The 27,275-nt window shown below is 50.5% G+C and overlaps 1 protein-coding gene across 3 annotated transcripts in view; it reads left to right on the top strand.

Moving 5' to 3' along the window:
* Positions 1–19,775, top strand: part of ANGPT4 (angiopoietin 4) — a 36,586-nt gene extending 16,811 nt beyond the window's left edge. The window contains exons 4-10 of one of the 3 annotated variants that reach the window (XM_074347071.1): positions 312–433; positions 3,031–3,263; positions 6,839–6,954; positions 8,125–8,226; positions 9,696–9,862; positions 14,593–14,723; positions 15,699–19,775. In XM_074347071.1, the coding sequence (XP_074203172.1) occupies positions 312–433; positions 3,031–3,263; positions 6,839–6,954; positions 8,125–8,226; positions 9,696–9,862; positions 14,593–14,723; positions 15,699–15,859 (1,032 nt within the window). In that variant the 3' untranslated portion in view covers positions 15,860–19,775. Of the gene's footprint in view, positions 1–311; positions 434–3,030; positions 3,264–6,838; positions 6,955–8,124; positions 8,227–9,695; positions 9,863–10,381; positions 10,462–14,592; positions 14,724–15,698 lie in introns of all 3 variants that reach the window. The other 2 variants (XM_074347072.1, XM_074347073.1) reach the window with 2 other exon arrangements.
* Positions 19,776–27,275: the final 7,500 nt, after the last annotated feature.

Below are 27,275 nucleotides of genomic sequence, written 5' to 3' on the forward strand. Positions count from 1 at the left end.
AATTGCTAATGGATTGGCTGTTGGGGCGGGGTAGGTCAAGGGTGACTCCTGGGGTCTGAGCAGCAGGAGAAATGGCACTATCAGGCACAGTGACAGGGAACAGCAAACTTAGGAAACATACCATAAGCTCAGTTAGGGTCTGTGAGCGAGTGAGTGAATGAATTAATGAACAGCCACAGGAACTAATGGGTGGGAGGGTGGAAATAGGTCATCAAGTTTCTGAAATGGCAGGGCCCGAGGGCAGGTGTGTGGCTGCTGGGCAGGGCTCCTGCGGGGCTTATGTAGCTCCCCCCATCCACTTGCTGGGGCAGGTCCTGAACCAGACATCGCGAATGGAGATCCAGCTGCTGGAGACCTCACTGTCCACCAACAAGCTGGAGAAGCAGCTGCTGCTGCAGGGCCACGAGCTGCACCGGCTGCAGGGCCGCAACAGGTGGGCACTGGCCCCCAGCACTGGGCGGGGACCAGGGCCAGGCTGGGACCCAAGTGGGTTCGGGGACCCTGGGTGAGCACCAGAGCCAAGACTGCACTTGGGCTGGGGCCAAGGTTGGAAGCTGGACTTGGGTTAGTGCCCTAGACAGGGGCTGGGGCCAGAGCTAGGGGCCTGGATTAAGACTGAAGTGAGGGGGCCTTTGGGAGACTAGGGCTGGAACTAGACCTGGGACGTGGCCTCAGTTGGGGTAAGGACAGAAACTAGGGTTGGAGATAAGACTGAAGCTGAGAGTGAAGGTGGACACAGGGGCCGGGCTGAGACTGGGGGGCCCTGCAGTTGGCCAGGCGGGCTCACAGCCCTGGTCATCCTACCTTGACCCCTGTTCCTGGGTGAGGTCAGGGCCTCCTTGAGGCCTGCAGTCCCCTGGTGGCCCTCCTTGATGACCCTGTCACGAAACTGTCTCCCACCAGGCCAGGAGCCCAGGGCAAGGCTCTTCTGCCTCTGTAACTCCAGTGCTATTCAGCTCTGGGTGGGGATACAGGACAGGGCTTTTCCTGGGGCTCAGAGCACCCTAATTGTTTCTCCATTCTTTCTATCTTTCTCTTTCTTTCTTCCTTCATTTATTTTATAAATTTTTAACAGCTCTATTGAACTCCAGTTGACACACCATATAATTCACCTAGTACATTTTAATTCAACTTACTTATTTGTAAATAAATAAATCTGATGTCATCTACAAACTCCCCTTCCCAGAAGCAACTAGTTACCAGTTTCTTGTTGGCACCAGCAGACAGTCTCTGCATTTATAAGCAAATACACACATGGAAACACACTTTAAATTACAAAGAAAGAGTCATGGGGTACAGATAAGGCAGAGACATGGACATCTGAAGCTGATTTCATCTCGGTTTTGAGCTGAGTGGAGGAAAAACTGCCAAGGTCAGGCTGCTGGAGGAAGCAAAACCCACACACTGAAGCAGCCACAGGCCTGTGGATGGGGTGCGATGTTACTGTTGGTCGTGTGCTGGGTCAGGATAAGGGCATAAGGCTCCTGCAGCTCCCTGTGATCTGGGGGCTGTTAATGTTAGTGTGTGTATCTTCTAAGTCTTATTCCCTGACCCCAGGTGGGGAGGGCAAGGACTGGGACACTATCAATCACTCTGAATTGGCACTAGGTGTCCAGAAACCAGTGAAGATGGAGGATGTCATTAATAAGCTCTTGGCCCATGGAAACAGCTAAAATTCCAGAATCTGAGTGTGTCCAAATTCTTCCTCTTCCTGCAGCATCATTTGGGGTCAAGGGGAAATTCCTTCTGCCCTGGCTGGACTCATTTTAGTCTGGAGAATAGGTTGGCATAACGTCATATATAGGAAAACATCTCCCTCCTACTTCTATCCCTCAGCCACACACCCACCTGCAGCAGAGGCAAATACATATGCATAGTCCCTTTTTTTACCCTTCTTAAACCCCAAAGGTGCTTACCACTCCTTGGCACCTTAGTTTTTTGTTTTGTTTTGTTTTTTTCAGTTATCCTGGAAATGGTTCCCTAACTCGATGACACACTTGCTCATTCTTTCCTTCAGCTGCATGATGTCCCACTGTCTGGCTGTCCCCACATTTATTTCTCCATTCCCAGTTAATGGGTGTTGAGGTTGTTTCCAGTCTTTTACGCTTCCAGCCAGTGATGCTATGAATAACATTCCCTTATCTCTCACACATGGGAGCAAATCTGTAGGTTAAAATGCCGAAAGTGGAAGAGCTGAGTCAATACCTGTGCAAAAGGAAAGGGAAAGTCAGCCCCTCCACCCTCCCCCATCCCCCCTCCTCCGTCTCCATCTGCTCAAACCTGCTCTGCAGAAGTAACAGCACATAGTGGATTTTCTTTCACCTTCTCTATGAACAGAGGCACCACCCTGTCCTTCCACGTATCTTTCTATGCCTTTTCTTATAAGCTTCCCAGTTTCCCTCTACATTTACATTAATACCTGTCTTCTTTCCCTTTGAATTTCCCACATATGGGGTTAGACGAGAGGCACCGCTGCGCCCGGGCACCCACTTCAAGTCCGGGGCATCTTTCCGAATCTGTGCAAATGTGCTTAAGCCTCCTTCCTCTTCATGAACGTTTCCAGGGACACCAGAACAGCACAGACTCAGCCAGTCCCGAGCCCAGTGGCTGCTGGGCATTTAGGTTGTTTTGTTTTCCCCTAATACAACCCAACCCCCATCAGGCCCTCTTGCCCATGCGCCCTGGAGGTTATCCCCTGAGAGTGGTTGGCTAGGTCAAAGGGCAAGCGTATTTGGGATTTGAGGATGGCTACCTGGTTACTGGTGTGTCCCTCCCACCCTACTTCTTCCCTCTACTAGACTCCAGTCCATTTTACACCAGGGCCAGGTCTCTCTTTCCTCCCCCTCCTCACTCTGTGCTATCGGTGGGCACGGACTTCCGGGCTGTGTAACCCTGGGCAGGACGCTCTACCTCTCTGAGCCTCAGCGCCGGTTTGTACCGCAGAGTCACCCCGGGCCGCAGGGGAAAGCCCGCGAGTGTGACTGCACGGTGGGGACAGCGGGTTCACCCCTGTGCGCCCCCGCCCCGCAGCGCGCTGGAGACGCGGGTGCAGGCCCTGGAGACGCAGCAGCAGGCGGAGCTGGCCAGCCTCCGCGGCGAGAAGGAGCGGCTGCGGCGCCTGCTGGGCCGCCAGAGCGGCGCCCTCGCCGGCCTCGAGCGCAGCCTGCGCGCCGCCAGCAGCAACTCCAGCCTCCTGCAGCGCCAGCAGCGCCAGCTGCTGGAATCCGTGCAGCGCCTGGTGCGCGTCGTGGCCCAGGGCCCGGGTGAGCGATGGGGGCGCCCTGGTGCGGGAGAAGGGCAGGAGAGGGGAGGGAGACCCCCTATTCCCCGCCGGGTTCACTGCGGGGCCTGTAAGCCACCACGGGAAAAGCCCCACCCACCTCCCACCGCATATGAGAGAGAAATAACACAGTAATCATCATGGTGAGGACAGCAGGCCTAAGAGGACCAGGAGCTTCCCCCTGACTCCATGAGTGACCTTGAGCTGCCCTTGTATCTCTCTAGGCCTTCATTTCTCCACCTGTTTAATGGAAGTGGTGACAATAAAGACACCACCAGCCCAGACTGACATGGTCAGATTCCCAGATCCACTCTCCACCCCAACTGGTTTGGCTTTGCCCAACCCGCCCCACCCCAGGCCTCAGTTTCTCTACCTGTAGAATGGAGAGGTTGCACTCAATGCCCCCCAAGGACTTCTCTCACCCTGATGTCTCCGACCCTAAGCCCAAGAGGGCCAAACAGAAGTGGTGAGGCACCTCTGGCCCCAGCTTCTGAGAAAGGAAGACAATGGCTGGGCCTGGTTCCCCAGCCCTCACTTCTAATGGGACCCACTCCAGGTGGCCAAGGCCCTCCCGGTCCAGCTTCAGTCACTCGGTCAACAAGCACTTACTGAGTGAGCACCCACCATGAGCCAGTCCCAGTGCTGGGGGCTGGGGTTACACAGCACAGTTGGAGCCCCTGTCTCTTACAAAAAATACCCAACTCACGTCTGTGGGTCTCTGAGGGAAGGAAGAGGAAATGCCTATTTGTTAAGTGCCTACTCTGTGCCAGATGCCCTGCCAGCAGTGTTCCTGACGATTCCAGACCACAGACGGCCTAAAAGGCTGTGCGTAGCAGAGGGGATTTAAACTGAGGGCAGCCACGGAAGGGTTTTGAACAGCATGGGACTATGTTTTAGAAAGTGTAATTGAAACCAGGGAGGGGAGAATGACTTGGTGAAAGAGAAAGACAGTGAATGAAAAGTGTTCCTACTGCTGCTGGGTCCCCATAGGGGAGGTTGGAAAGCCTTTAAGGCATAAGGAATGACAGTAGTGATGGATTCCAGGCACTGTGGCTGGCAGCGATTTGGGGACAGAGGATGGCACCACGGCTCCATCTAAGTCGGGCAGGCTTGGCCAGGTAGGGGCATGAGGCCTGAGGTAACTCCAGGTAAGAGAGGTGGGTGTCTTCTAAACCATGAGGTTATGAGTAACCTGAACCCATCACTGGCTTGTGCAGAGCCCTGGCAGTGAGGCTGCCTAAATCAATCCCATGTGTCGGGTTCCTGTAGCTCAGCCAAAGGCACAGGGCCTGGGCCCAACCCCTCTCCCCACAGGCTCACTGCTTACCCTGTCTCCAGCTGTGGCCCAGTGTTTGCTCACCAGTCTGGGTGAGAGGTTGTGTAAGGGTCCTCGCCTCAGACACCCTTTGCCCAAACGCCTGCCCTGTTGTCCCACTGTCACCAGGGAAAGGCACTATGGGTTATTTTTTCCCACTGTCTAGATGGAGAAACGGGAGGAGGATTAGTCACTAGATATAGATCAGAAGATTGGATGGAGACAGGCCCAGGCACCAGGCATCCATGAAGGCCAGCAGGAAACCTGTACCCCGTCTCTGCAAAGCTTTGTCCTTGGCAGATAGAGGCTGGCAAGGGGTGGAGAACTCAAGGTATTCAGAAGTTAGACAGACGGGGACACAGTTCGAAAAGACCTCACCCATGCAAGGTATCAGAAGCAGCTTCGTTAACGAGGTCTGTTTGCCCAGCCTTATATAGGCTCAGTGGTGGAGACCCAAGTGAAGGTGGGTAGTAGGAAAGGCAGTGGCTCGCCAGTCAGATGGATCAGAATTCAAGCTCTGTCTCCTTCACTTACTTAACACTGAGACTTTGCACACATCATTGAATATCTCAGACCCTCAATGGGTGAAGCTGGTGCAAAGATTTGGGGGGTTCCAGGCTGGGGCCAAATTATGTTGCATGTTGATGCTAGTTCATTCTTGCTCTTAAGCTCCCTGAAAATACTTGTCCTGGCCCCAGACTGCCCTGGCAGTACCTGGCCAAGAAACACTGCAATACGTAGTGGATATTTCACTTTTATTGCTACTATTGTTGTTAAGACTATTGTTAACTAAGGAAAACACTAATGGACAGAGCCTTGGGAAGAGTGGCTGGAAATCTGAGGCCAACTCCTAGCTCTGTTCCCTTGCCTGGCTGAGAAAGTTGGGCCTGTCCAAGCTCGCCTCTAGGTCAGCACCCTACCAGGCTTGGCTGGACTCCAGTTCTCAGGACTAGGGGGCTGGCAGGTGGGGCCATGGGATCCTGTCCAGGGAATGTTTGTACACAGACTGGTATAGATTTGTCACTTCATTTGTGATCTAGGAACAACAGCATCCTTTCAACAGGGTCCCAGCTCCGGGATTCAGGATCCAGGTTCAAGAGTGAGGCCAAAATAGGAAGTCCCACCCCTTCGTAGTTTTCTGGTTTCTCATTGGTGAGGATATCCATCCATCTGGAACTTTATCCTTAGATACCCACCTACCCAAAAACTAGGTTCTGGTGGAATCATAGCCCAAACCTCTAACTGAATCCGACAAAAGGAGCCAGAGAGGGGATTTGAATCCTCTGTAGTTTATTTACCAATAGTAACTTTTTCAGGCTAGGCCTGGAGGCCACCAGGGCCCTGGTGGGATTTAGCCATTAAATTAATATTTTCCCTTAAGGCTCATGGTCAGCATAATGAGATGACCCACCTCCAAGGCTGCAGGGATATACGACTGGAGGAGTGGACTGTGGAGGGGCCCTGGGCCTCCTACCCAAGGGAGCTATAAGGACAAATCCCCCATAAGACCTGGAGAGAGAGAAAGCTCTGCCCAGCCCCTCCCACCCCACTCAGCTCTGTGCCCTTGAGCCAGTTACCTCACTCTTGGGCCTCAGCTTCCTGGTCTGTGAAATGGGGAAGTACCTCAGTGGAGTCTAGACCACAATGACCTGTCCTAGAGGACTCTTGCAGCCTCATCTCTGGTCTCCCTGCTTTGAGTCTCAGCCCCTTCAGTCTCTGTTCTACACTCTGGCCAGAGCGCTCTTCCTTGGCACAGTCTGGGCTCCTCAGCCTGGCATTCAAGGCTGACCTGGCCCCTGCTGAAATCCCAGCTTCATCTCTCCTTCCTGATGCGTGTCTCTGTGCCAGCCTCTCCCTGCTCCTTTTGGGTCCGTCGAACAACCAGACTTCCCTCTGGCCTCAGTTCTGCAATCAGGGTGTGAATCATCTCTGTTCCTGTCCTCAGTCCTCACCACACTCTGTTCCCTGCAAACAGCAGGACATTTTCCCCCTTGGAGCCTTTGCATGTGCTGTTCCTTCCGCCTGGGATACTCTTTCCTTCTTCAGCTGGGTGCCTCCTGCTCCTCTTCCAGGTCCCAGCTCACTGCCAGCTCCTCTAGGAAACCTTTCCAGGTCCAATACATCTCCCTGTCCCCAGTACCTCCCAGCCCAGAACCTGGCACAGAGCAAGCAGTAGTGCTTACCAGGCCCCTTCCCTCTCTCCTTAGCTCACCTCCAATTGTTTTGATTTTGTCCCATTGCAGCCTCCATGAGGGCAGCTGAGCAGGTGTTCCAGGACTGTGCAGAGATCCAGCGCTTCGGGGCCAATGCTAGTGGCATCTACACCATCCATGTGGCCAACATGACAGAGCCCAGAAAGGTTAGAGGGCTCCCTGGGGGGCTGAGGCCAAAGCACCAGAGGGTGCTGAGCTAAAGGCCTCTCAGCCAACCCTCCAGCCTCCAGCCCTCCCCCTGCCAGCCCCCGCCCCCGCATCAACTTCAGACCTTGTCCAACGTCTGAGATTTCGGAGAAGGCGGGGGTGGCTCGACTTTCTGGAGCCCCCACCTTATCAGGGGTCAGATCATGAGGTTAAAGCAGAAGTTCCCAAAGCTGGCAATGCATCCTTCTCTGGCATCTTTACCAGAGATGCTTTTAAGTTGGAATAGTAGGAAATGGTTCTGTGTTGGTTCAAGTAATGCAAGGTGATAAAACAGACAAACCCTGAAATTCCAGAAAAGTTTATTTCTAGTTTACATCTTGTCCAGTTGAAGGCAGGTGTGAGAGCTCCCTCCACGTGGGAAATTAGGGGCCAGGGCTGATGGAGGCCCCACCATCTTCAATGAGTAGCTCCCAAGGTTGCCCTGAACTCTGAGGTCTGGTTATCAAATGTGCAGGGAGATGGTGGTCAAGGCAAAGTGTGGATGTCAAGAGGGAGGGTTTTCGGGGCCAGGCCCAGAAGCAGAAGAGTTTGGGGAACAACTAACCAGTCTTCCCACTTCATATTCCCTTTTCAATTTTCTTTCAATTCTGCTGAATATATCAAGGAGAATGGCTCAGATTGTAACACTTCTCGCACACCTGCTAATCCCATTTCCTGAGTCTACACTGTGTGCCAAGCACTTTACATTTCTTGGCATTTAATTCTTACAGCAACCCTGCAAGAGTAGCTAGTGAAAAGCTTCCATTTACTTAGTTCCTAGTAGGTGGTGCCAGGCTCTGTTCTTTAGACGAATGACTCATCTCATTTAATTCTCACAATGCCCAGTTTGCACGTGAGAAACTGAGACACAACAAGGTTAAGGTATTAATATCCTCATTTTACAAATGAGGAAAGGAAGGCTCTGAGAGGGCATCATTTGCCCACCACTTTAGAAAAACGAAGGCAACAGGTGGGGAATTTGGACTTGGATCTTTCTGATGTCTTTGAACACCAGGCTCACCTATTGCTCTGTGAAGTTCTATCAGCCAAATCACCCTTGGGCTGGCCCAGACCTGGCTTCTGGCTGCCTCCAGGAGCCTCCAACTCCCCAGCTCCCCAATTCCCTCCAGGTGTTCTGTGACATGGAAGCCAACGGAGGCGGGTGGACCCTCATCCAGCGCCGAGAGAATGGCAGTGTGAATTTCCAACGGAACTGGAAGGATTACAAACAGGTAACATTGCTGCCCTGGGGAGGAAATTTTTTTGCCCTGAAAACCAGGACAGGAAGTGGGTTATGGGCAGGGGTCTGATTTGCCCTCAATCCTTTCCAGAAAAAAACAAAACAAAACAGCACACCTAAAATCAACCACCTTCAAGCAGATTTGCCCAGTGCACATTTGCTGTCAGGACTCCATCACCTGAAATTGGACATTATTTTTGAAAGTTCTGACATATATCTAAGAATGAAAGTTTGATTTTATTTTTATTCAGTTTGGGGAAAAACTAATACATATACATTGCTAAAAATTTTTAAAGAATACAAAAAAGGGAACAGAAAAAAGGGATCTCCCCTGCCCGCCTCTGGCTGCATTGCTTAAATGAATGCTCTTGTCTTAGCACACATATGTGACAACACCTGCAGAAGACATTTTTTTTTTAATGCAGAATTGCTGGCTCAAAGACCCTATGCATTTTACAAGACAAGAGTGCCTGATTGTCTTCCAATTTTTAATTACATTTTGAATAAAAGCTTTTTGGCAGGCTGACCTAAAGGCTCTTAAAGTTTTCAAGAGCAAAAGAGATAGGAAAAAATATTCACACAGAAATACAACACTATTTTTTTGTGTCTGCTTGCTGTTCGATACTTAAATACAAATTAAGCTATGAGTGTCCTTTAACCAATTGGGTTTTAAAGAATCATTAAGATGCAAAGAGATATAGGGTGCTCAGAAGCAGAAGTATACAAAAGAGAGCTGAATATTAACCATTAAGCTAATCAGTGGTACAGCATGACTAAAATGGGGAGTGGGGGGCTGAGGTGTGCCCTGTCCTTGGTGCTGAATTATTGTTCCGGCCAAGGGTGTTGATTTCTTGTCACCCTGGGACACTGGTGACTCCCAACACTCTTAGCTTTACATTTCTATGTTACTGAAGCTTTGCAGTGGCTGCCATGTTGCTGAACAAAGTTTGCACTACCATTTATGCAGCTGATTTAAGTTTTCACTTTTTAAATTGAAATTTAATATACGTGCAGCTGACTATGCAAATCTTAAGTGTAAAACTCAGTGAATTTTTACATATGCATTCACCCATGTGACCACCACTCAAAGCTAGATATACAACACCTCCAGCACCCCAGAAGCCCTCCTTGTTTCCCCTCCAAGTCAGTACTCCCCTAAAGGTCATCACTATTCTGACATCTATCACCACAGATTTGTTTTGCCTTGTTTTTGAACTTCATAGAAATGTGATTTCAATTATTTTTAACAGGCTTTTATATTTACAAAAGTCTTAGTCTTTTTGCTCTAGGAGGTGAGGTGCTCCCACCCCTAGGCCTGCCCTCACTGTACTTTATGAACTTGGTCGTTAGGCAAAATGGTTTGGGGTAAGTGTCCCTGGAGCCTGGCCCAACCCAACTCCTTGACCAGAGGCATAGCCTCCTCCTTGGCATGCAGCCTACCCTCATTCTCCCCTTCCCTAGGGCTTTGGCAACCCAGCCGGGGAGCACTGGCTAGGCAATGAGGTGGTGCACCAGCTCACCAACAAGGCAGCCTACTCTCTGCGCGTGGAGCTGCAAGATTGGGACGGCAACGAGGCCTACGCCCAGTATGAGCATTTCCAGCTGGGCAGCGAGGGGCAGCTGTACAGGTGGGCTTGGGGCCCAGGCTGGTGGGTGGGCTGGGGTGCCTGGGCTAGTGGCCACAGAGTCTGCACCAGGGGTCAGTCCCTGGGTGTCTCCTGTTTCGCCATCTGTCCCCCATTTGGGCGCACGTCACAGGATCTGGAGGCAGCTGGTTAGCACTCAGCACATCCCGGCCACTGGGTAGGGTGGAGAGAATGTCACAGATGCTGCCATCCCGGGAGCAGGAAGGGGCTTTCCAAGGTCAGTCACCCCAAGTGGGTCATTTTACAAAGGCCCAGAAGTGGGGAGGTGACTTTCCCAGCCTGTCCCATGCTGTGGAGTGAGGTAGAAACGTCCCAGGGCTGGCAACTGGGGGACCCAGGCTCATTCTGATTCTGCTCCCACTCGCTTTGTGAACTCGGCCGAGTCAAGTGGGCTTCTCTGTACCTCTGCTTCTTTACTGCAGGATGGGCTTAAATAGAGCATATTATAAAATCATCAGGGTGTCCCATCCCCCCTTCAGCCTGGTTCTTGGCTCTGTTTAGGAAAAGGAATGAGCATTTATTGAACATCTACTGTGTTCCAGGCACATGACTCCATTTAATCCTCCTCACAGCCTTCTGAGGTAAGCATTGCTGGACCTGTATTAGCCATGTGGAAACCAAGACACAAAGCACAGAGCTTAAGTCCCCTGCCTGAAGTTACAAGTTAGGTAGGGCCTGGTTTTGAACTCAGTTTTGCTGCCAAAAACTCATGGTGTTTCTCCTACATGAAGTTGCCTCTCTGAGAAACTCAAGGACTTGAAGATAAGCTATCTTGGAGTCAGGACAGAATTGAATTCATAGGCTCATGCTCCAGGATCTCAAAGGACCTAATATGTTATCTGGTTCTTCATGTGATGCTAGAATCTCTTCCACAGCCATAGTCATCATCCAGCCATGCTGGAATGCCTCCACGGATGGGGAGGTCACCTCTTCCCAAAAAATCTCTGATGACTCTCTGTCCCCCTGCACTGTATGCCTAACTCTACATCTGAGGGCCTCGGGTGATGTGCCCCCAACTCTACTCTTCTATTATATGCCCTGGTTCCTCTAGCTAGGTGATTCTGACATCCTTCCTTATGGGACCCACCCAAATCTGATAATATTCCTCTTTAAAGTGGAGGTCCAGAGCCGAATGAAATGTCCCTGATTTAGGCTAGGCAGGGCTGAGCTGGAGACCCACCCGACTCCTCAAACTGACCAGTAAGTAGCCACAACACCCTGCTGACTCTTATTTTTTAAGCCACTGACCACCAAAGCCAAGGTTTAAGTCCTGACTGCGTTTCTATCTCCCTGAGTGACTCTGAGCAAGTCCCTTCACCTTCTCATCTGCAAAATGGGTGTCCTAGTTGTACCCACCTCATTCAAAGTGTTGTGAAGCTTGAATGAGATACTACACATACAGCATGAATGGTGGCACTTAGTAAATATCCAGCAAATAACATAATTACTGTCCCTGAGCCAGCTCTTCACACACTTGGCTGGCCTGCTCTGTGTGAGTTCACTGCTGTTCCCATCCCTAGTGCCTGGGACATGGTAAGTGTATCACGCGAAGCTAGGGGAGCCTCCCAAGTCTTTCCTACACACATAACAGTTAAGCCTCATCTCCATGACCCAACTCTTGGGTGGCAGCTTCTGTGACCCTAAGTCCAGGATCTGCCATTTTTCTTGGGAAAGAAGGATCAGGAGAAGCATCTCATGGCACTAAAGCACATGGCCCTGGATCCAGACTGCCGGGGTATGACTCCTGACCCTTATGACTTGTGGGATTCTTGACCTTAGAAAAAGATCTTAGAGTTAGTTAACCTCCCTGTGCCTCAGTTTCCTCATCAATAAAACATAATATCTATGTCAAAATTGACATAATCTTTGGAAAAATACCTAGCATATGGTTAACATTAAATAAATGTTGGAGATATACAAACAATATATTCAAAGACAGAAATATAATATTCCTGCATCTATGTATATCTCTGTTATATATGTCCATTTATACAAACATATACATGTATGTTAACTTTAGAATCCCTTGCCCTGCTCTCCTATGTGAATTTCACATACTGCCTCTGGCTTTTTATCTGAGCCATGGAGAGCTCCCTGCCTATGATTCCAGACTGTTATGCTCAGGCCTCAAGGGGTCCACAACTACTTGACCTTCTGCAGAGCCCTAAATAATAACAGTATACTGAACACTTGCCCTGTGCCAGGCATGGGCTGGCTCTGTTCATTTGGGAAAAAATTAGACCTGCTCTCTACCCCTCAAAGTTGTTCATCATCCAGTGTGTCCTGTCTGTCTGGGGGATGTGTCTCCAGTAATCCCACACCCCCAGGAAGATGGGAGCTGCCTAAGAGGGAAGCAAAGGGGCACAGAGATGCTTGTGCAATCAGAGAGGGCTCCCTGGAAGAGGTGATGAAGAGTAGGCATTCTCCAGACAGAGAAGATAGGGAGGACATCCCAGGCAGCAGGTATGTTCTGGAAAAAGGCAGAGAGTTGATATCCAGCTGACCGCAGAAACCCCAAGCCTGAGCAAGGCTCTTTCCAGGGCTGCTGCGATCATAAGGAAGAGACCCTGCTCATTCGGGAAAAGCTTGGAAGATCCTGGAAAACATGGGGCAGGGCTGGAAACTGCCAGAGAAGGATCAAGGGGAGAGTGACAGAAACAGATGCTGGTCCCTGCACCCCCACCGTACAGAGCCAGCTGCCTGGTGAGGTGGGGAGGATCCGCATAGGAAGCCCAGAGGCGGCGAGACATGGCGGTCAGCAGCTGGGCATGAGCATCAGAGTGGGCGAGGCACCTTGATTTTCAGACACAAGGATGGGGGCCCTCTGGAGCCCAGCTGGGGTACATGCATAAGCCTGCAGAGAGGTGGTCCATGGGGAGGGGTGGAAGAGGCACAGACAAGGGACAGGCTTTGTGTGTAGTGACACAAGCAGACACACACCACCCAGACATGTGTGCAGAAGTGCCTCAGAGAAGCCCTCGAGGTAAACATACACAATCCCAGGCACAAAGACAGATTCCAGAGCACACACTCAGACTCACCGTAGATGCTGCAGCACAAACTCGAAGCATATGCACACATTACACACGCTGGCACAAAGACTCATATATTGAAACACTCGCTACTACAGACACACAGACTCCTGCACAGATCCATGGACTCATGGAAAACACACCTGGGTGTCTGACTTAGGGATGCTCAGAGACTCGTGTGCAGTTTGGGTTCCCCCGGCCTGAGCCATGCATATGATCAAAGTGCATCTGAACAATGAGTCAAGTGGGATTTCCCAGCCCATGACTTGAGGGTCCCAGAAATCATAGGTCCCCATTCTCCCAGAGGGGAGGGGAAGAGAGACAGAGACCATGGGTGGGAGGTGCAGGGACTGAGCTAGGCCATATGTTCAGGCCCCATGTTCCATCTGGATCCCTCTGGGAACATCTCCCAGGCCTTGCCCCGGGGAACCAGAGCTTCCCTGAGCTGCCTGGCCTGGCTGCATCTGGTGTTCACTTGCCTTCACTTGTAGGATTTTTTTTTTTTTAATGGAAGTACTAGGGATTGAACCCAGAACCGTGTGCATGTGCTCTACCACTGAGCTATACCCTCCACTCCCCCGCCTACAAGACCTTGATTGCTCCCAAATGGGCTCCTACCTTGACTGCCAGAGCAGCCCCTCCCCTGCTTCAAGCACCCAACACTCTCTCCAGCCAGGATCAGTGGGAGCCTGTGCCAGCCACGTGCCACAGGCTGGGAACACAGGAGCAGGACAAATAACAAGCACTGAATGCACTGGGCACTTACCGTGTGCCAGCACTACTCTGCGCGCATCACACGCTGAAGTAATCCAATCACAAAGACCGAATGAGGGCATCACTGTTAATATACTATTACCATTTGAACAGATGAAGAAACTGAAGCTGCGCTGCAAAGCAATCTGCCCGAGGCCACACCGCTGATAAGTGGCAGAGCTGGGATTTGAATCCAGGCATTTTGCCTCAAGAGATCACAGTGCTAATCACAAAACAACCACCATGGCCTCATAGCTTGACAAGGAAATCTAACCTTCCCCAACTGGCTGCAGAGGTGGAAGTCACGAGGCTGGGGGTGCCTCAGGGCTCCGATCCATGTGGGCTAATGTAGTAAAGGAAGGCTTCCTGGAGGAGGTGGGTGGATATGAGGAGGTGTGATGGGGCTGGCTGTAGGATGGTCAGCTGGGAAGGAAAATGCGCACAGCTTCTGAGTCAGACCAGACAGGACTGGGATCTGGCTCTCATCCCCATTCGTTCTAAGACCTCGGGCAGGCTCCTGTGGCTCCTGGGACCTCTATTTCCTCTTCTGTAAAGTGGAAGTCATAGGGTATGGTGAGGATTAAATGAGAATGAGTTAATCCATGGAAAGCACTTTAAACAATGCCTGGCACATAGTAGATCTTCAAAAAAAAACGTTAGCCATTGTCCTCATTATTATTATTATTATCATGATCATTCTCACAACTGTCTAAGACTTGGATTCGGCAAGCTGAGGGAGGCTTGGCACATGGTGGGTTCTCTGTCCCTGGGAAGCAGCAGACTGGGGGGCAATCCAGGAAGGGAGACGGCTCAGCACCCCAGGCTGGGGCTCCCCTTCCCAGAAGAACTGGAAGGGAGCCGCTTCCTCAGACAGCCCCGACCTGACTCTGGGCCCCTGTCCCATCACCACCTCCGGGTGGCCTCCAGGCTTTCTCTGAGCGGGTACAGCGGCTCGGCGGGGCGCCAGAGCAGCCTGGTCCTGCAGGGCACCAACTTCAGCACCCGAGACGCAGACAACGACAACTGCCTCTGCAAGTGCGCCCAGATGCTGTCCGGAGGTGGGTGGGCGGCAGGGTGAGGCCCCACCTCCCCACAGGTTCACCTGGCTAGACACCCATGTTCCCTCCCTACTCAGGTCCTCATGCAGCCAGGTGCCATCAGGAAGTGGGTGCAGGTTGGGGTCTCACCTGCCCACAGGCTGGCCTGGCTGTGCCTCATCCACATCACGTCCTTGAGGTGCCTTCCAGGGTCTCACCTCCTCCTAAAGCTGCCACCACCAGGTCTCCTCTGAGACCAGACTAGAGGAGCACTGAAGGTGGGGCCCAGGGTGCAACCTAAGGAGACATAGTGCCTGATCAGTCCCAACCCCAGGCCTGACACTTCCTCCCCACCCCGTACACCCCAAGCCAAGCAGGAACAGGATGAGGGAGACCTGGGTGTGGGGCAGAGAGGCAAATGCCCACCAACGCTGGCTCAGGTAGTGTTTTTCACAAGGAGAGGGGTCAGAGAAGGGGAGATGGGGATGAGTGGGAGACAGAGACAGAATAGGAGGGACAGAGATGGGAGGAGACCTCCAGAGACACAGTGACGGGGACACATGGAGGCGAGAGAGACACCAGGAGTGACAGACAGAGCGATGGACACAGACCTGCACAGGGACAGAAGTGCAGAGGGAAAGATGGAGAGAGATGCAGACCACAGAAAGACAGGTGGACACAGTATGTGAAAGAGAGACCAGAAAGGCAGGGCAACGGAGAACAAGAAGAGACAGAGACATCAGAGAAAGACACTCAGAGAGACAGACACAAGCACGGAGCTCATCAGAACGCTGCCCTCCAGAGACCCCAGGCTGAACAGAGGGTCTGGGAGCTTCCCTCCCTCCCTCCAGGCCTGGTCCCACCCAGGCCCATCTCCAGCTAGCTGGCTTCCCAGAGGAGCCAACAGCCCTGATTTAATCTTCGGGGTAGGGGGCTGCCCTCACCTCACTGGCTGGGCCCCCGCCTCCCCAAAGCCTCTTTCTCCTCCTCCACCAGGGTGGTGGTTTGACGCCTGCGGCCTCTCAAACCTCAATGGCATCTACTACCCGGCTCGCCACCACGTGCGCAAGCTCAACGGCATCCGCTGGCACTACTTCCAGGGCCCCAGCTACTCGCTGCGCGCCACTCGCATGATGGTGCGTCCCACGGGCATCTAAGGAGCGGCGGCGCCTGGAGGCTGGACTCTCAAGAGGACCTGGACACGGTATCGTCTGGACAAGACAGACCCAAATACAGGACACAGTGCCAGGACCTTGTCCTGAACACCCTGGCTCCCCTGAGCCATCCCTCCTTGCCCCAGGAGTCCGGGAGAGTCACCTGCCTCCCTATTCCCTTCAAGTTGTGAAACGGCAGATGTCTGGGGGGTTCCTGCCTCTGTAGTATCCCTCTTTCCCCTTCCCTCCTGTCTCCCGCAGGGACCTCCTGCCAGCTTGAGGGTTGCAGTACCCTGAATGAGCTGAGAACAGACTTAACTGGGCTCCGCGAAGGAATACATGACTTGTGGTGGAATTTCAGGCAGGTGGGAAGGCATTTATGGGCATGAAACTACCCAGATGGAGGCCCAGATTCTGTCCCCCGTTTGTTGGGCAGGCCATCTTGTGTTTCAACCTTTCTCAGCCTTGAGAGGTCCTTGGACTTTCTCTTCGAGACTGAAGGAGCTGCATCCACCCCACAATGGGAATCATTATTTCCACCCTCACTGTCTGCCAGTCCCAGGTGCCAGCGTCTAAAGCTCAGACCTCGTTCCTTAGGGGCTCCAAGAGATCTAAGAGGGATTCCTTTACCCCCCAGAATGTCCTAGAATATGTTCCAGACAGAATAACTAGGACTTCCCTCTAAAAGTACCCAGGGTCAAGGGAGGGAAACACCAGGTTAATCAATGTGAACAGGCATTCTCAGCTGCAAGACTTGTCAGAGCCATTAATGTGGTCATGTGCTTTGTGACTACCCACGAAGGGGCTAGAGTGGGCAGCTTTCCCCAGCTTTGCTTATTTGAAAATGGGGGCTGTTTATCCCAGAGTATCTCTCAGGGCTGTGGATACCCTTGGAAAAAGCTAGTCCTCGCGTGTCATGAGCTGGAACCCCGGGTTCACATCCCCACCCGCAGCTGCACTCACCATTTCTAGCTGCAATGGCCATGGTGATGTTCTCAAACAGCCTCTAAAAACAACTGGAAGGAATCTTTGGGTTAAAACAGACACACATCATCCCTGAAGAAGGGTCTAGAACCAAGTCTCCTGTCTGTGCTAGGGGCTGTTGTCCTCTGAGGCTCCTCTGGCCCCAGGAAGCCAGATCTCTGCCTGGAGGCTGCCCTCAGCACTTCCTAGGACTTCCTGAGTCCCAGCTCAAGTTCAGGGACTGTTGGGGACATCCTCTCTGCCTTGAGCAGGACGCCAATCCCTGGGTCCAGATCCTTCCTGTCTCCAGGCTAGAACCCCTAACGTGCTCCTGCCTCACCCAACAGTGATGCTATAGCTGAGGTCCACGGAGACTGGGCCTTTGCTGAGTCTGGGAGACCAGGGGCTCCTCACAAGCTTCCTTCAGATGACAGGGGCAGAGAGGAACCACACAGCCACGCGGCCACCCACTTCCATTACTGTGTCACCCTCCTCAGTCCTGGTGAGGCCACATAGTCCTGTCACCTTCAGCCAACACACGGGCCCAGCCAGGACCGACTTGCCCCACCACCAGGATGTGCCTGTCTATTCAGAACACTTTCTCCTGGATAAGGCTGTGGGGTGGAAATGAGGCACCTTTGTCCTGCCTGGCCCTGCCCGAGCCCCTGAGTCCCTCTTCAGCCACTCCCCTGAGTAAACCCAGCACAGATTAACACTGACCTTCTTCTGGGAAACCAAAGGATGTGATTGCTGATGGTGACATTTCAGGTAGGAGGGAAAAATACTTAGGGGCAGGTTGCTACCCAAAAGGCTGACAAGGCTTTACCCAGCATTTGCTGGGCAGGCCTTTATTTAGCATCTACTGTGTGCGGTGTGATGCTGTAGGCAGGACTTTGAAGTCAGACAGACCTGCTCCAGCTCTTGAACTTGAAGCCTGGGGCTCAGCCTCTCAAGGCCTCAATTGTCTTATCTGTGGAATGCAGACAGTGGTACGCCCCCCTTGCTGCACTGGGCCAAGGAGGAAGTGAGACCATGCATTTCACCTTCTTAGCAGAGCCTGGCATGAAGCAGATGCTTAATAAATGTTACTTCCCTAAGGGGTGAATGGGGTGGAGAAGTTGGCCCCCTAGTGCAGGCCAGCCCTTCTCCTGGACCCAGGGGAGGTAAGCGTTTTATTTTGGCAAACATCTACAGCATTAATTTTTGTACTGCAAGTATACAGAGCAGCACTGTGAGCACCAGGGACAGAACTCCTCTGGGTGGGGTGAAGGCCCCAATCCCTCTCTGCACCCCCATTGTCTACAAAGGCCAAGAAGCTGATTTGGGTGACCCTCACACACCTGTTCTTAAAAATATTCATCCTTCCATCTTACTTTCCCTCCTTCTCCATGCCAGGACTCTCAAATGCAAGGGATAGAAACCTTATCCTAAGGAATGGATTGATTCATGTACAGGAAGTCTAGGGGTGGTTTCAGGTGTGGTTAGATCCAGGTCCTCAAATGATGTGGCCCTCCCCACCTCTCAGCCCTGCTATCCATCATGTTGACCTCATTCTCCATCAGGTTCTCTGCCGACAGATGGTTCCAGCAGCCCCAGGCTCATGTCCAGCCTGCTCAGCATCCCTAAGACAGAAAGATTCTTTGTCCCAGTGATTCCATCAAAGACATGATTCTTTCCAGCAAGGATTGGTCCTGTGTCCATCCCTGTGCTTATCACTGTGATTCTGGTTGACCAGGCAAGAACAAGTGTTCACTTTTTCTCCTTCCGTCTCTCTTATGTCTATCTCTGCCCCCCTCCCAGCCTCCCTGCTCCCGAGGCCTGGCCCTAGGCTCCAGCTATTTCCTAGCTTGCCCCAGACTATCAAGGACACCACTGTGTCATGCCCAGAGATGTCAGACCAATTCATAGTCCGAGCTCTGTCCCTGGGATAGAGCCTCTGGCCCCCTCTAAGCCTCCATTTCCCATCTGTAAAATAAGGACGGAGCACCTGCAGACTCTGAAAGACAGCGACGCTGACTCACGATGTCTGCAGACACAGCTAAAGGATTCTGGGTGCACAGGGCCCTAGGGCATGGCTGGTGTGGCCTTGGCCCTGGCTGGTTCTCCTGGAGGCTACCACTTGCAGGAACTGGCTTCTGGGGTACCTGCCTCTGCAGGTTCCTATGTAGAATACTTGTCACCTCTCCCTGCATCAGACCAGTGTTCTCATTTTAGTGATGAAGAAATTAGAGATCAGAGAGGGAAAGGGTTTCATCCAAGCAGCACAGCCAATTAGCATCTCCAGTGCACTTACATCTATCAGCTGCCTCCCTTGTCCGCAGCTTTTTGGAGGCATCTTGGCACTGACCACAAAAATGCTGGAGTGCTGTCCCCTCCACTTATATCAAGGGCTGAAGGAACTTTCTGGAAAGTTTTCCAAGGCTAATCTGTCTTTCCCACTGGCACTTGGTAGGTCTCAATTGGAGCCAGGCAGGCAGAACACATTGTTCTCAAGATCTCTGCATGTTCCCAGAAAAGAAAATTTCTACTCTGGGGGGGAGAACTCACTGTGCACACCCCAGAAACAACAACCCAACAATAGGGTGGGAGGTGGCCCTTTGTAGAGGGTAGGGTAGCCACCAGCATTAGGTTGGTTTGTCTTCGTGGCTAGGGGATTTGACACCTTTTCCAGACTTTCCTGCCCCTCAGTATCCATGTGGGCCTTAACCTCTCCCATTAAAGATGCTTCAGAAAGCTAACAGGTTGCCTTGGCAACAATAGCATCAGCATATTTTGATGGAGCATCCCTTTGGAGAATGGAGTCTGGTCCTCCACGTCCAGCAAAAATATTACTTTCTTTTGTTTACGTGGGATGGCACTGCTGAGGGCATGTGTCCTGTAAGCTGATGTGTATGTCCTGAGCGTGGGGGAATCCAGTGGCCTTTAGCATCCAATATATTCCTGCCTTCTCCTGTGAGACCTCTCTGAGCCTCACTTCCCCATCTGCACAACAGGGAGATTGAGAGCTAGTCATGGAGAAGTCGTGCAAGTTCAATGCTGTGGTAGACGCAGGCCTGGCATATTCACATATTTATTCGTTCATAAACGTATTTATTCATTCACATTGCAAGGGTGTACTGAGGACCTGCTGGGTGATCTGGAGGGAACAGCAAACAAGACAGACAGATGACCACAGTTCTGAAATCAAAGTGCTTAACAGGCTAGAGGGAGACAGTCACTGAAGTCAAATTTTTAAAAAATTTTAACTAAATTAACTGATTAATTAATATATTATAAATGAAGAAAATAAACAGGGGGTACAGATAAAAGATTTCAGAGGGTCCAACTAAGCCGGGTGATCAGGGAAAGGCTCTCTGAAGAGGGACACTTAAGTTGAGGACTTAAGTTGAGAAAGAGGCAGCCAGGTGAGGAGCTGTGGGAATAGTAGGTCCATTAGAGGGAACAGTAAGTGCAAAGGCCCTGAGGTGGTTGCAAGGAACTAGAAGGTGGCCAGAGTGGCTGGAGCACAGTGAGCCAGGGAGAGAGTGGTGGGAGGTGTCCGTAAGCACCTCTGTCAATGAGGAACTTTCCCAGTGCCTATCAAGGACTGGAGCCAGCACCACTCTGCCTGAGTCGCTGTGGAGCTGGGGCAAGTTCCTGCCTTCTCTGGACCTCAGTTTCCCAATCTGTAAAGTGCAAGAGAGGGATCAGCACCTTCTGAAAGTCATCCAGATCCAGTTATGGTATAAATATGGGTCAAGAGCCTATTGTGTCCACTGCCTCTGAGCTCTGGGCCACCAAGGGAGTTAGAAGGAGGAAGAGAAAATAAAAAGCTTGCCCTCGGGCCAAATGGGAGTTAGCATTGTCTCCTCCACCAGGTGAGCCTGGGGGCTTGGGCAGGATAGCAGGCATTCACTGCATGCCCCCTCTATGTTATTTCTACATGCACCATTTCTGAATTCCAGCAGTTTCTATTATTACCCCCATTTTACAAATGTGAAAACTGAGGCTCAGAAGTAAAGTATGTTACCTGCAGTTACTCAGTGAATACAGGCTAAGCTCCTACAGCATAAAGACCCCAAAACTCAGTGGGTTAAATCTTTCTCTTCCACGCGAGTCTCGAGTGGTGCCGTCCACGCCTGGTGGGTGACTCTGCCATCCTCGACCACTGCCTTCCCCTCTGGGGCCAGGACAACTGTTCCCGAAGGTGACATTTTCCATCTGGCAGGAAGGGAAACAGGACAGCTGGCACTGCATCCCCTCCAGCACCTCCTTTCTCACCCTGGCCTCATCTTTTGCCTGGAAGATCCTAACAGCCTCCCTAAAGGGCCCCATCTCCAGGTCTGCTCATTCCTGGCCTATAATCATGTCACTTCCCCTGCTTGGAGCCTTCAGTGGCTCCCCAGCACCCTGAGCTCAGCCTGCCAGCAGGATTCTTCATAACTGGTTCAACCCTTCTCCAGCTCCACCCCTACTGAAGTTCTTAAACTGGAGATTAGAGGCTTCGGGCTGAAGCATTCCTTTTGAAGAAAGGGTCCCAGATGGCCATCAGTTGTCCTGGAAGAACTGTCCATTTTTGCCCTTTAAGTCTCTGTGGCATTGAAAGCAGGGCCCAGCATGCAACAAATGCTCTCTCTAAGTAACACATTTTATTGGTTCAGCCCTCTAGCTCTTCAGAGAGCTGGGTCCCTGGCCCCACTTCTGCGCCTTTCAAGGATAATACTAGAGCCTTCAAAACCCCCATGACGGCTTTGTAAATTGCAAGACCCCCAGGACAGGGCCTGTACACAGCAAGCCCTCTGTGATGTTCTCTCCAATTACTTCTCTATGCCAGGCAGAACTTCCCCAGGAAGAACTTGCCTTAGAATATCCGGGGAAGCCCTATAATGCCATTCTGCAATAAATGCTATTATCATCTCCTCCTTTCACAGAGGGGGAAACTGAGGCCCAGAGAAGCCAAGTCACTTGACCAAAGTGACACAGTTAGGGGTTGTGGAGCCGGCTTTGGACCCAAGTCACCTGCTCCAGAGCGTGTTCACCTTGACTTTATGTTCCCTGCAACCAAGTTTAAAGGAAAATAAATAAATACATAAGCAGTCCCTGAGTTCAAGCTAGGAAGCGGTTGAAGCACAGAGGAAGATAAAGGCCCACTGTCTGCACTGCATCCTCCTGGGACAGGGACAGGCGCTTCCTTCCTGCTTCTAACTTCCTGGCTCCTCTGCCCTGGCTTCGGAACACATGACCACAACCCCGCCACCCATCCCTGAGTAGGATTTAGCTTTTTTCCTTCTCAGCATTCTTAACTTTCCTGCCCCGGCACTGGGCCCTGGACAGGGGAGGCACAGGGATAGGACACATTTGTCAATCCTAATCTGGGGAGCAATGGGGGGCTATGGCAGCCCAAGAACCCCCTAGCTGGCTGAGGGCCCCCCTCAGTCTGGAAGACGTGTCAGGACCACAGTCACCCAGGCCTGGCTATGTCTACAAATCACAGGGGACTGGACCCCTTTCCTATCCGGACCTCACTCTCCCCATCTATAAAATGGGAGTGAGCAGTCTAGCTCCATTTGCTTCACAGAGTTGCCATGAGACTCAAGTAAGATGGTCTCTTCCCTCAACAAATCTTTACTGAGTACCTACTATGTGCCAGCAACTGTGCTAGGCACTCCAGACACAGCCATGAACAAGACAGGCAAATACCTACTCTAAGGTCCCTACAGTCTAGGGTGAGTGGGAGGAGACAGAAATTCAATAGAAATTAACCAAACAACAAAACGTATAGTGAATATGATAGGGGACCTAGACGGTGCTGTTTGAGCAAGGATGTCAACTTAGGGAAGCCATCCTTGAAGAAGAAAGAGGAGTTCAGTGAAGAAGGAAAAGGGTTCCAAGCAGCGGGAACAGCACATGCAAAGGCCTGGTGGCTGGCTCGGGGGAAAGCTTCAGAGCATTCAGGAAGGGGAAGAGGCCAGAGCTCTGATAGAGGCAGCGGTAGGCTGGGCCTTGAATGCCAGACTGAGAAGAGGACACAGGAAGAAATGACCTAAAGCGAAGGAAGCCAGGACCATGGGGGAACCCAGAGCCCACAGGCTTTCCCATCCTCCAGTGTGAGCATGGAACCTTGAGCAAGTTGCTTCCCCTCTCAGAGCCTGGGTTTTCACTCCCAATGAAAGAGGGATCACCATACCTATTTTGCCAAGGTTTTTGCAGATTAGAGAAAATCTATCTACTGCATGTAAAAGACCTGTCCCAGTACAAAAGACTTCTCCGCAGATGATGACCACTGTTCTTCTCAGCACAGCCATGGAGTTTCTGGGTTTTCCCATTATTTCCTGTTTCTGGAATATCTGCCATTGCTGAAACTTGGTAGCAGACAAGTTGGAGTGAACTCCAAAGGTTTTAGGGAAAATTTATCTGAGAGAAGCCAACCCATGCGTTTGCTCTTTTCCCATCATTTGAGAAAGGACCCCAGGGTTCCACAGGAACCTAGTTTGAGAATAATAACCCAAGAGACCGGTAAAGGAGGATCTAACAAACCTGACAACTGTGCAACAGGTTCTGATGATGATAATAATAGCTAAAGAGTATAGGACGTATTAGCCCCTAACTGGAAACAGCAAGAGGAAATTGGATAAATAGTGGTAAATTCATACCATGGAAGGGAGGAGTATTCACTGGGAAGGGGGACTAGGGCAGCTTTTAGGGTGCTAGGAATGTTTGTTTCTTGACCTGGGTGAGAGTTACATACATGTGTTTTGTTTCATCAAGAATTTATCAAGCTGTACCTCTGTTTGTGCATTTTTTCTCTATGTATGTTTTCTTTGTAGGGATGGGGGGAGGGGAATTATACATATGCAAATATACTGTAAACACAAAGAAGGCTAATTGGGGGGAAATAGGAGTTTAGAGAGGAATTTGGCAACAGGTAAAAAAATTACGTATGCTTTTACCCTTTGACACAGTAATCCTCATTTCTAGGAATCTGCCCTGAATCTACATAAACTATGAACAAGCCTTGCTTGTGTTAACCAAAGATTGGAATCAACCCAAATGAATCAACTGAAAAACATTTATTTCTGTCTATCAAACTAACCCAATCTCTGGCAAAACACAACCACCGTGTGTTTTATTTTGTTCATGGATTCTGGAGGTCGGGAACCCAGACGAGGTACTGCAGGATGGGTGGTCTCTACTCCATGAGGGCTCAGCCTCAGCTGGAAGACCTAAATGGGTGGAGGTGTCCGGATGTTGAGGTGAAGCTAGGGGAGGGCTCAGAGAGGTAGGGATGGAATCATCTGGAGGCTTTATTTCTGTCACCTGGGCTGGGATGACTCAAAGGCTGGGCCTGGGCAGGACTACTGACTGGAACCCCCACACGTGATCTTTCCATGTGGCTCCGGCTTCCTCCCAATTTGGCGGCTGGGTTCTAGGAGGACACGTCCTGACAGCAAGCATTCCAAATGGGGCCAACACGATTTGCAGGGCCCAATGCACAATGAAAATTCTGGGCCCTTTGTTCAAAGAGTAGGAAAAAAGTGCCAGTATTGGTGCTAAAATAAAGAGCTTTTTCCTTTTTTCTCATCTCTGGCTCAACTTATCATGGTGTTTTTTATTTACTACTAAATGTTGTTCTAAGTAAAGAAAAATTTAAATTTAAAATTATTAGCATGAATTTTACCATTCGTCTCTATATGGTGCAATGACAGTTTTAAATGCCAATGTCAGAGCATGTAACTCAAATGTGGAATCACAAACTACATCACTGGTATTTCATAGCTCATACATTCTTACTGGGACAGTGGAAATGCTGCACCAAACTAACTGAATTGCTTTTATTTAAATTCTTGATATTCACACATTCTACCAACGCTCCCTACATCCTACTTACTGATGAAAAAGGAAGGCTGAAAGGAAAGGAAACTACGGGGTTCCCTATCTTTCCTCTTCTTTCTACATCGTCATTTTCAGGGTAAGTGGTTGGCGAATACAGGAAATAAAATGGAGAGGATAGGATGTGACAAGTTTCCTTGGTTGTCCTTGTTTTTTGGAACATTACATTTTTTTCTGTGACCAAAGAAACTTCAAGTTCTAACAGAATGCATGTTCTTTCTGAGCTGTGCCCCTACTTACTCAATCATAGACATAACCTGCTCACCTCGTACTCATTTTGAGTCCCTCTAAATGTCCATGCCTGTGGTTCACCAGCATTCTGTGCTCCAGGGGCGCCGTGAACACTCCATGCGAATGGTGAACACCCTTATTACATGTATCCCTTCCGCTCACGTGCATGATCCATTGCCCATTGGACTTCACTTCTGATACACAAATTCAAAGATGAAATTTTAAATTTCAAGATAATTGCTAAGAATTTCAAGATGTGATAGCAGAGCATTAAGAGAAGAGCCCCCTCCTTTTTTTTTTTCAGTGGCAGTGCTAGGGATTGAACCCAGGACCTCATGCATGCTAAGCATGCATTCTACCACTGAGCTATGCCCTCTCCCCTAGGAGAATCCTTCCGAGCGTGCAGCCCTACATACAAGGTAAGCTTGTTGCGGAAGCCAACGACAAACATCACAAATGCCTAAACCAACAGAATGGCAGGGAACTAGTGCACACATATCCTCTGCATGGACACAGGCTCCACCAGACGTCATTTACACAAGTTTGAAGATATCATCATCAAGAATGTCCAGACTACAGCAGAGCATCAGGACAAGTGAGTGACCCTTCTGAAACTCACAGACAAAATCCCAGCCCTCTGAGACAGTGTTATTCTCTAAATTACACACGTGGAAACACTTATGGGTGGTGGATTCTCTTGACAGTGGTGATGGTTTCACAAGTGTACACATATGTTAAAACTTACCAAATGTTTTGCTCTAAATATGTGCAATTTATCATGTGTCAATTTTACTTCAATAAAGTTGGGTTTTGTTTTTTTTTTAAGATAGTAAACATTAGATAAGATATAAGTTGTTATTTTCTCTTGGCACCCAAAGCTCCTCAGACATAGCATCAGGCTGACATAGAGATTATCATGTGGAATTGAAGAAATACAGTATTTCACTTAATTCTCACAACTCAGCCAGCAATTGTCCCTGTTCTTTAAATGAGATAATGAGATGAAGTGACTTGCCGTGAGTTTTCCGCCCTGCCCCCACTCCTTAGAAAGCACATCACAAAGCTGTAATCATGGATCTAGTGTGGCACAGGTGTGAGGATTAGCCATTGACGACCACAAATGATCCACGTGGTATGTATGTAGTATCGTTATTGATACCATTTAACTTTGGGGAGGAAGACAGTTAAACAGACGTGTTGGCATTTGGGGAAAGATAAACTGAGAGGCACCCCTGGAGAGGAGGGAGGGATATTCAAGAACAGGGGGCTTGCTATCAAAGGGACCTTCCTAGGGGGAGGGTATAGTTCAGTGGTAGAGTATGTGCTTAGCATGCAAGAGGTCCTGGGTTCAATCCCCGGTACCTCCGTTAAAAAATAAGTAAATAAACCTAATTACCTGCCCCCCAAAAAAACAAAACAAACAAACAAACAAACAAAAAGAGACCCTTCTGGGGGACTCCTATCCCAAGGACCACAGGGTGGGAAAAGACTTTAGCTCTGTGGCTCAGATGGCTCACATCCAGAGACCCTTAGGGTACGACCCCCAGGACCCCTGTGTGGGTAGAGGGTGGGCTTCACTAGTTTCCTTTGATATTGTGATTTATAATAAGATGTATATAGGTTTGGCCTTCATTCTGTTTCTGGCACAAGGCTCCTAAACCTTTGGAGGAGAGGGGGCTGGAGGCTGAACTGATCACTCACAGCCAATGATTTCATCAACCATGCTTATGTAATGAAGTCTCCATAAAAACCCAAAGGACAGGGTTCAGAGAGCTGTGCTGGAGAACACGTGGAGGTGCAGGGACAGTGGGACACCCAGAGAGGGCATGGTGGCTCCGCACCCCTGCCACATGCCTTGCCCTACGCATCTCTTCCATCTGGCTGTTCCTCAGTTATATCCTTTTATGATAAACTGGTGACCTAGTTAGTAGGTACACTGTTTCCCTGAGTTCTGTGAGCTGCTCTGGCAAATTAATTAAAAAAAGGGTCTTGGGAAACCCTGATTTAGTAAAAAAGCACAGGTGAAGCTGGTGTCTAAAGCGGCAGGTGGGGCACTCTTGTGAGATGGGATGCTAACTCCAGGTAGATAGTGTCAGAACTGAGTCAAATTGTAGGACACACCCAGCTGGTGTTGCCTGATGTGTGGAAAACCCACATGTCTGGCATCAGAAGTGAAGTCGTGTTGTAGCAGGGTATTGAGAGCAGAGGAGCCCCCCGAGAGCGGGGTTTTCCTTTACATCTCCTCGCAGCACCCCCATCCCCACAGGCAGCCTGGCGCAGGGACTGCGGTCCCAGATACTCTTCAGTCACAAGTGCCCAAGAGAAGGGTTCCCTATGGGAACAGCGTCCCCCTTCC

The sequence above is a fragment of the Camelus bactrianus genome, chromosome 19 (assembly GCF_048773025.1).
Source record: "Camelus bactrianus isolate YW-2024 breed Bactrian camel chromosome 19, ASM4877302v1, whole genome shotgun sequence".
NCBI lineage: Eukaryota > Metazoa > Chordata > Mammalia > Artiodactyla > Camelidae > Camelus > Camelus bactrianus.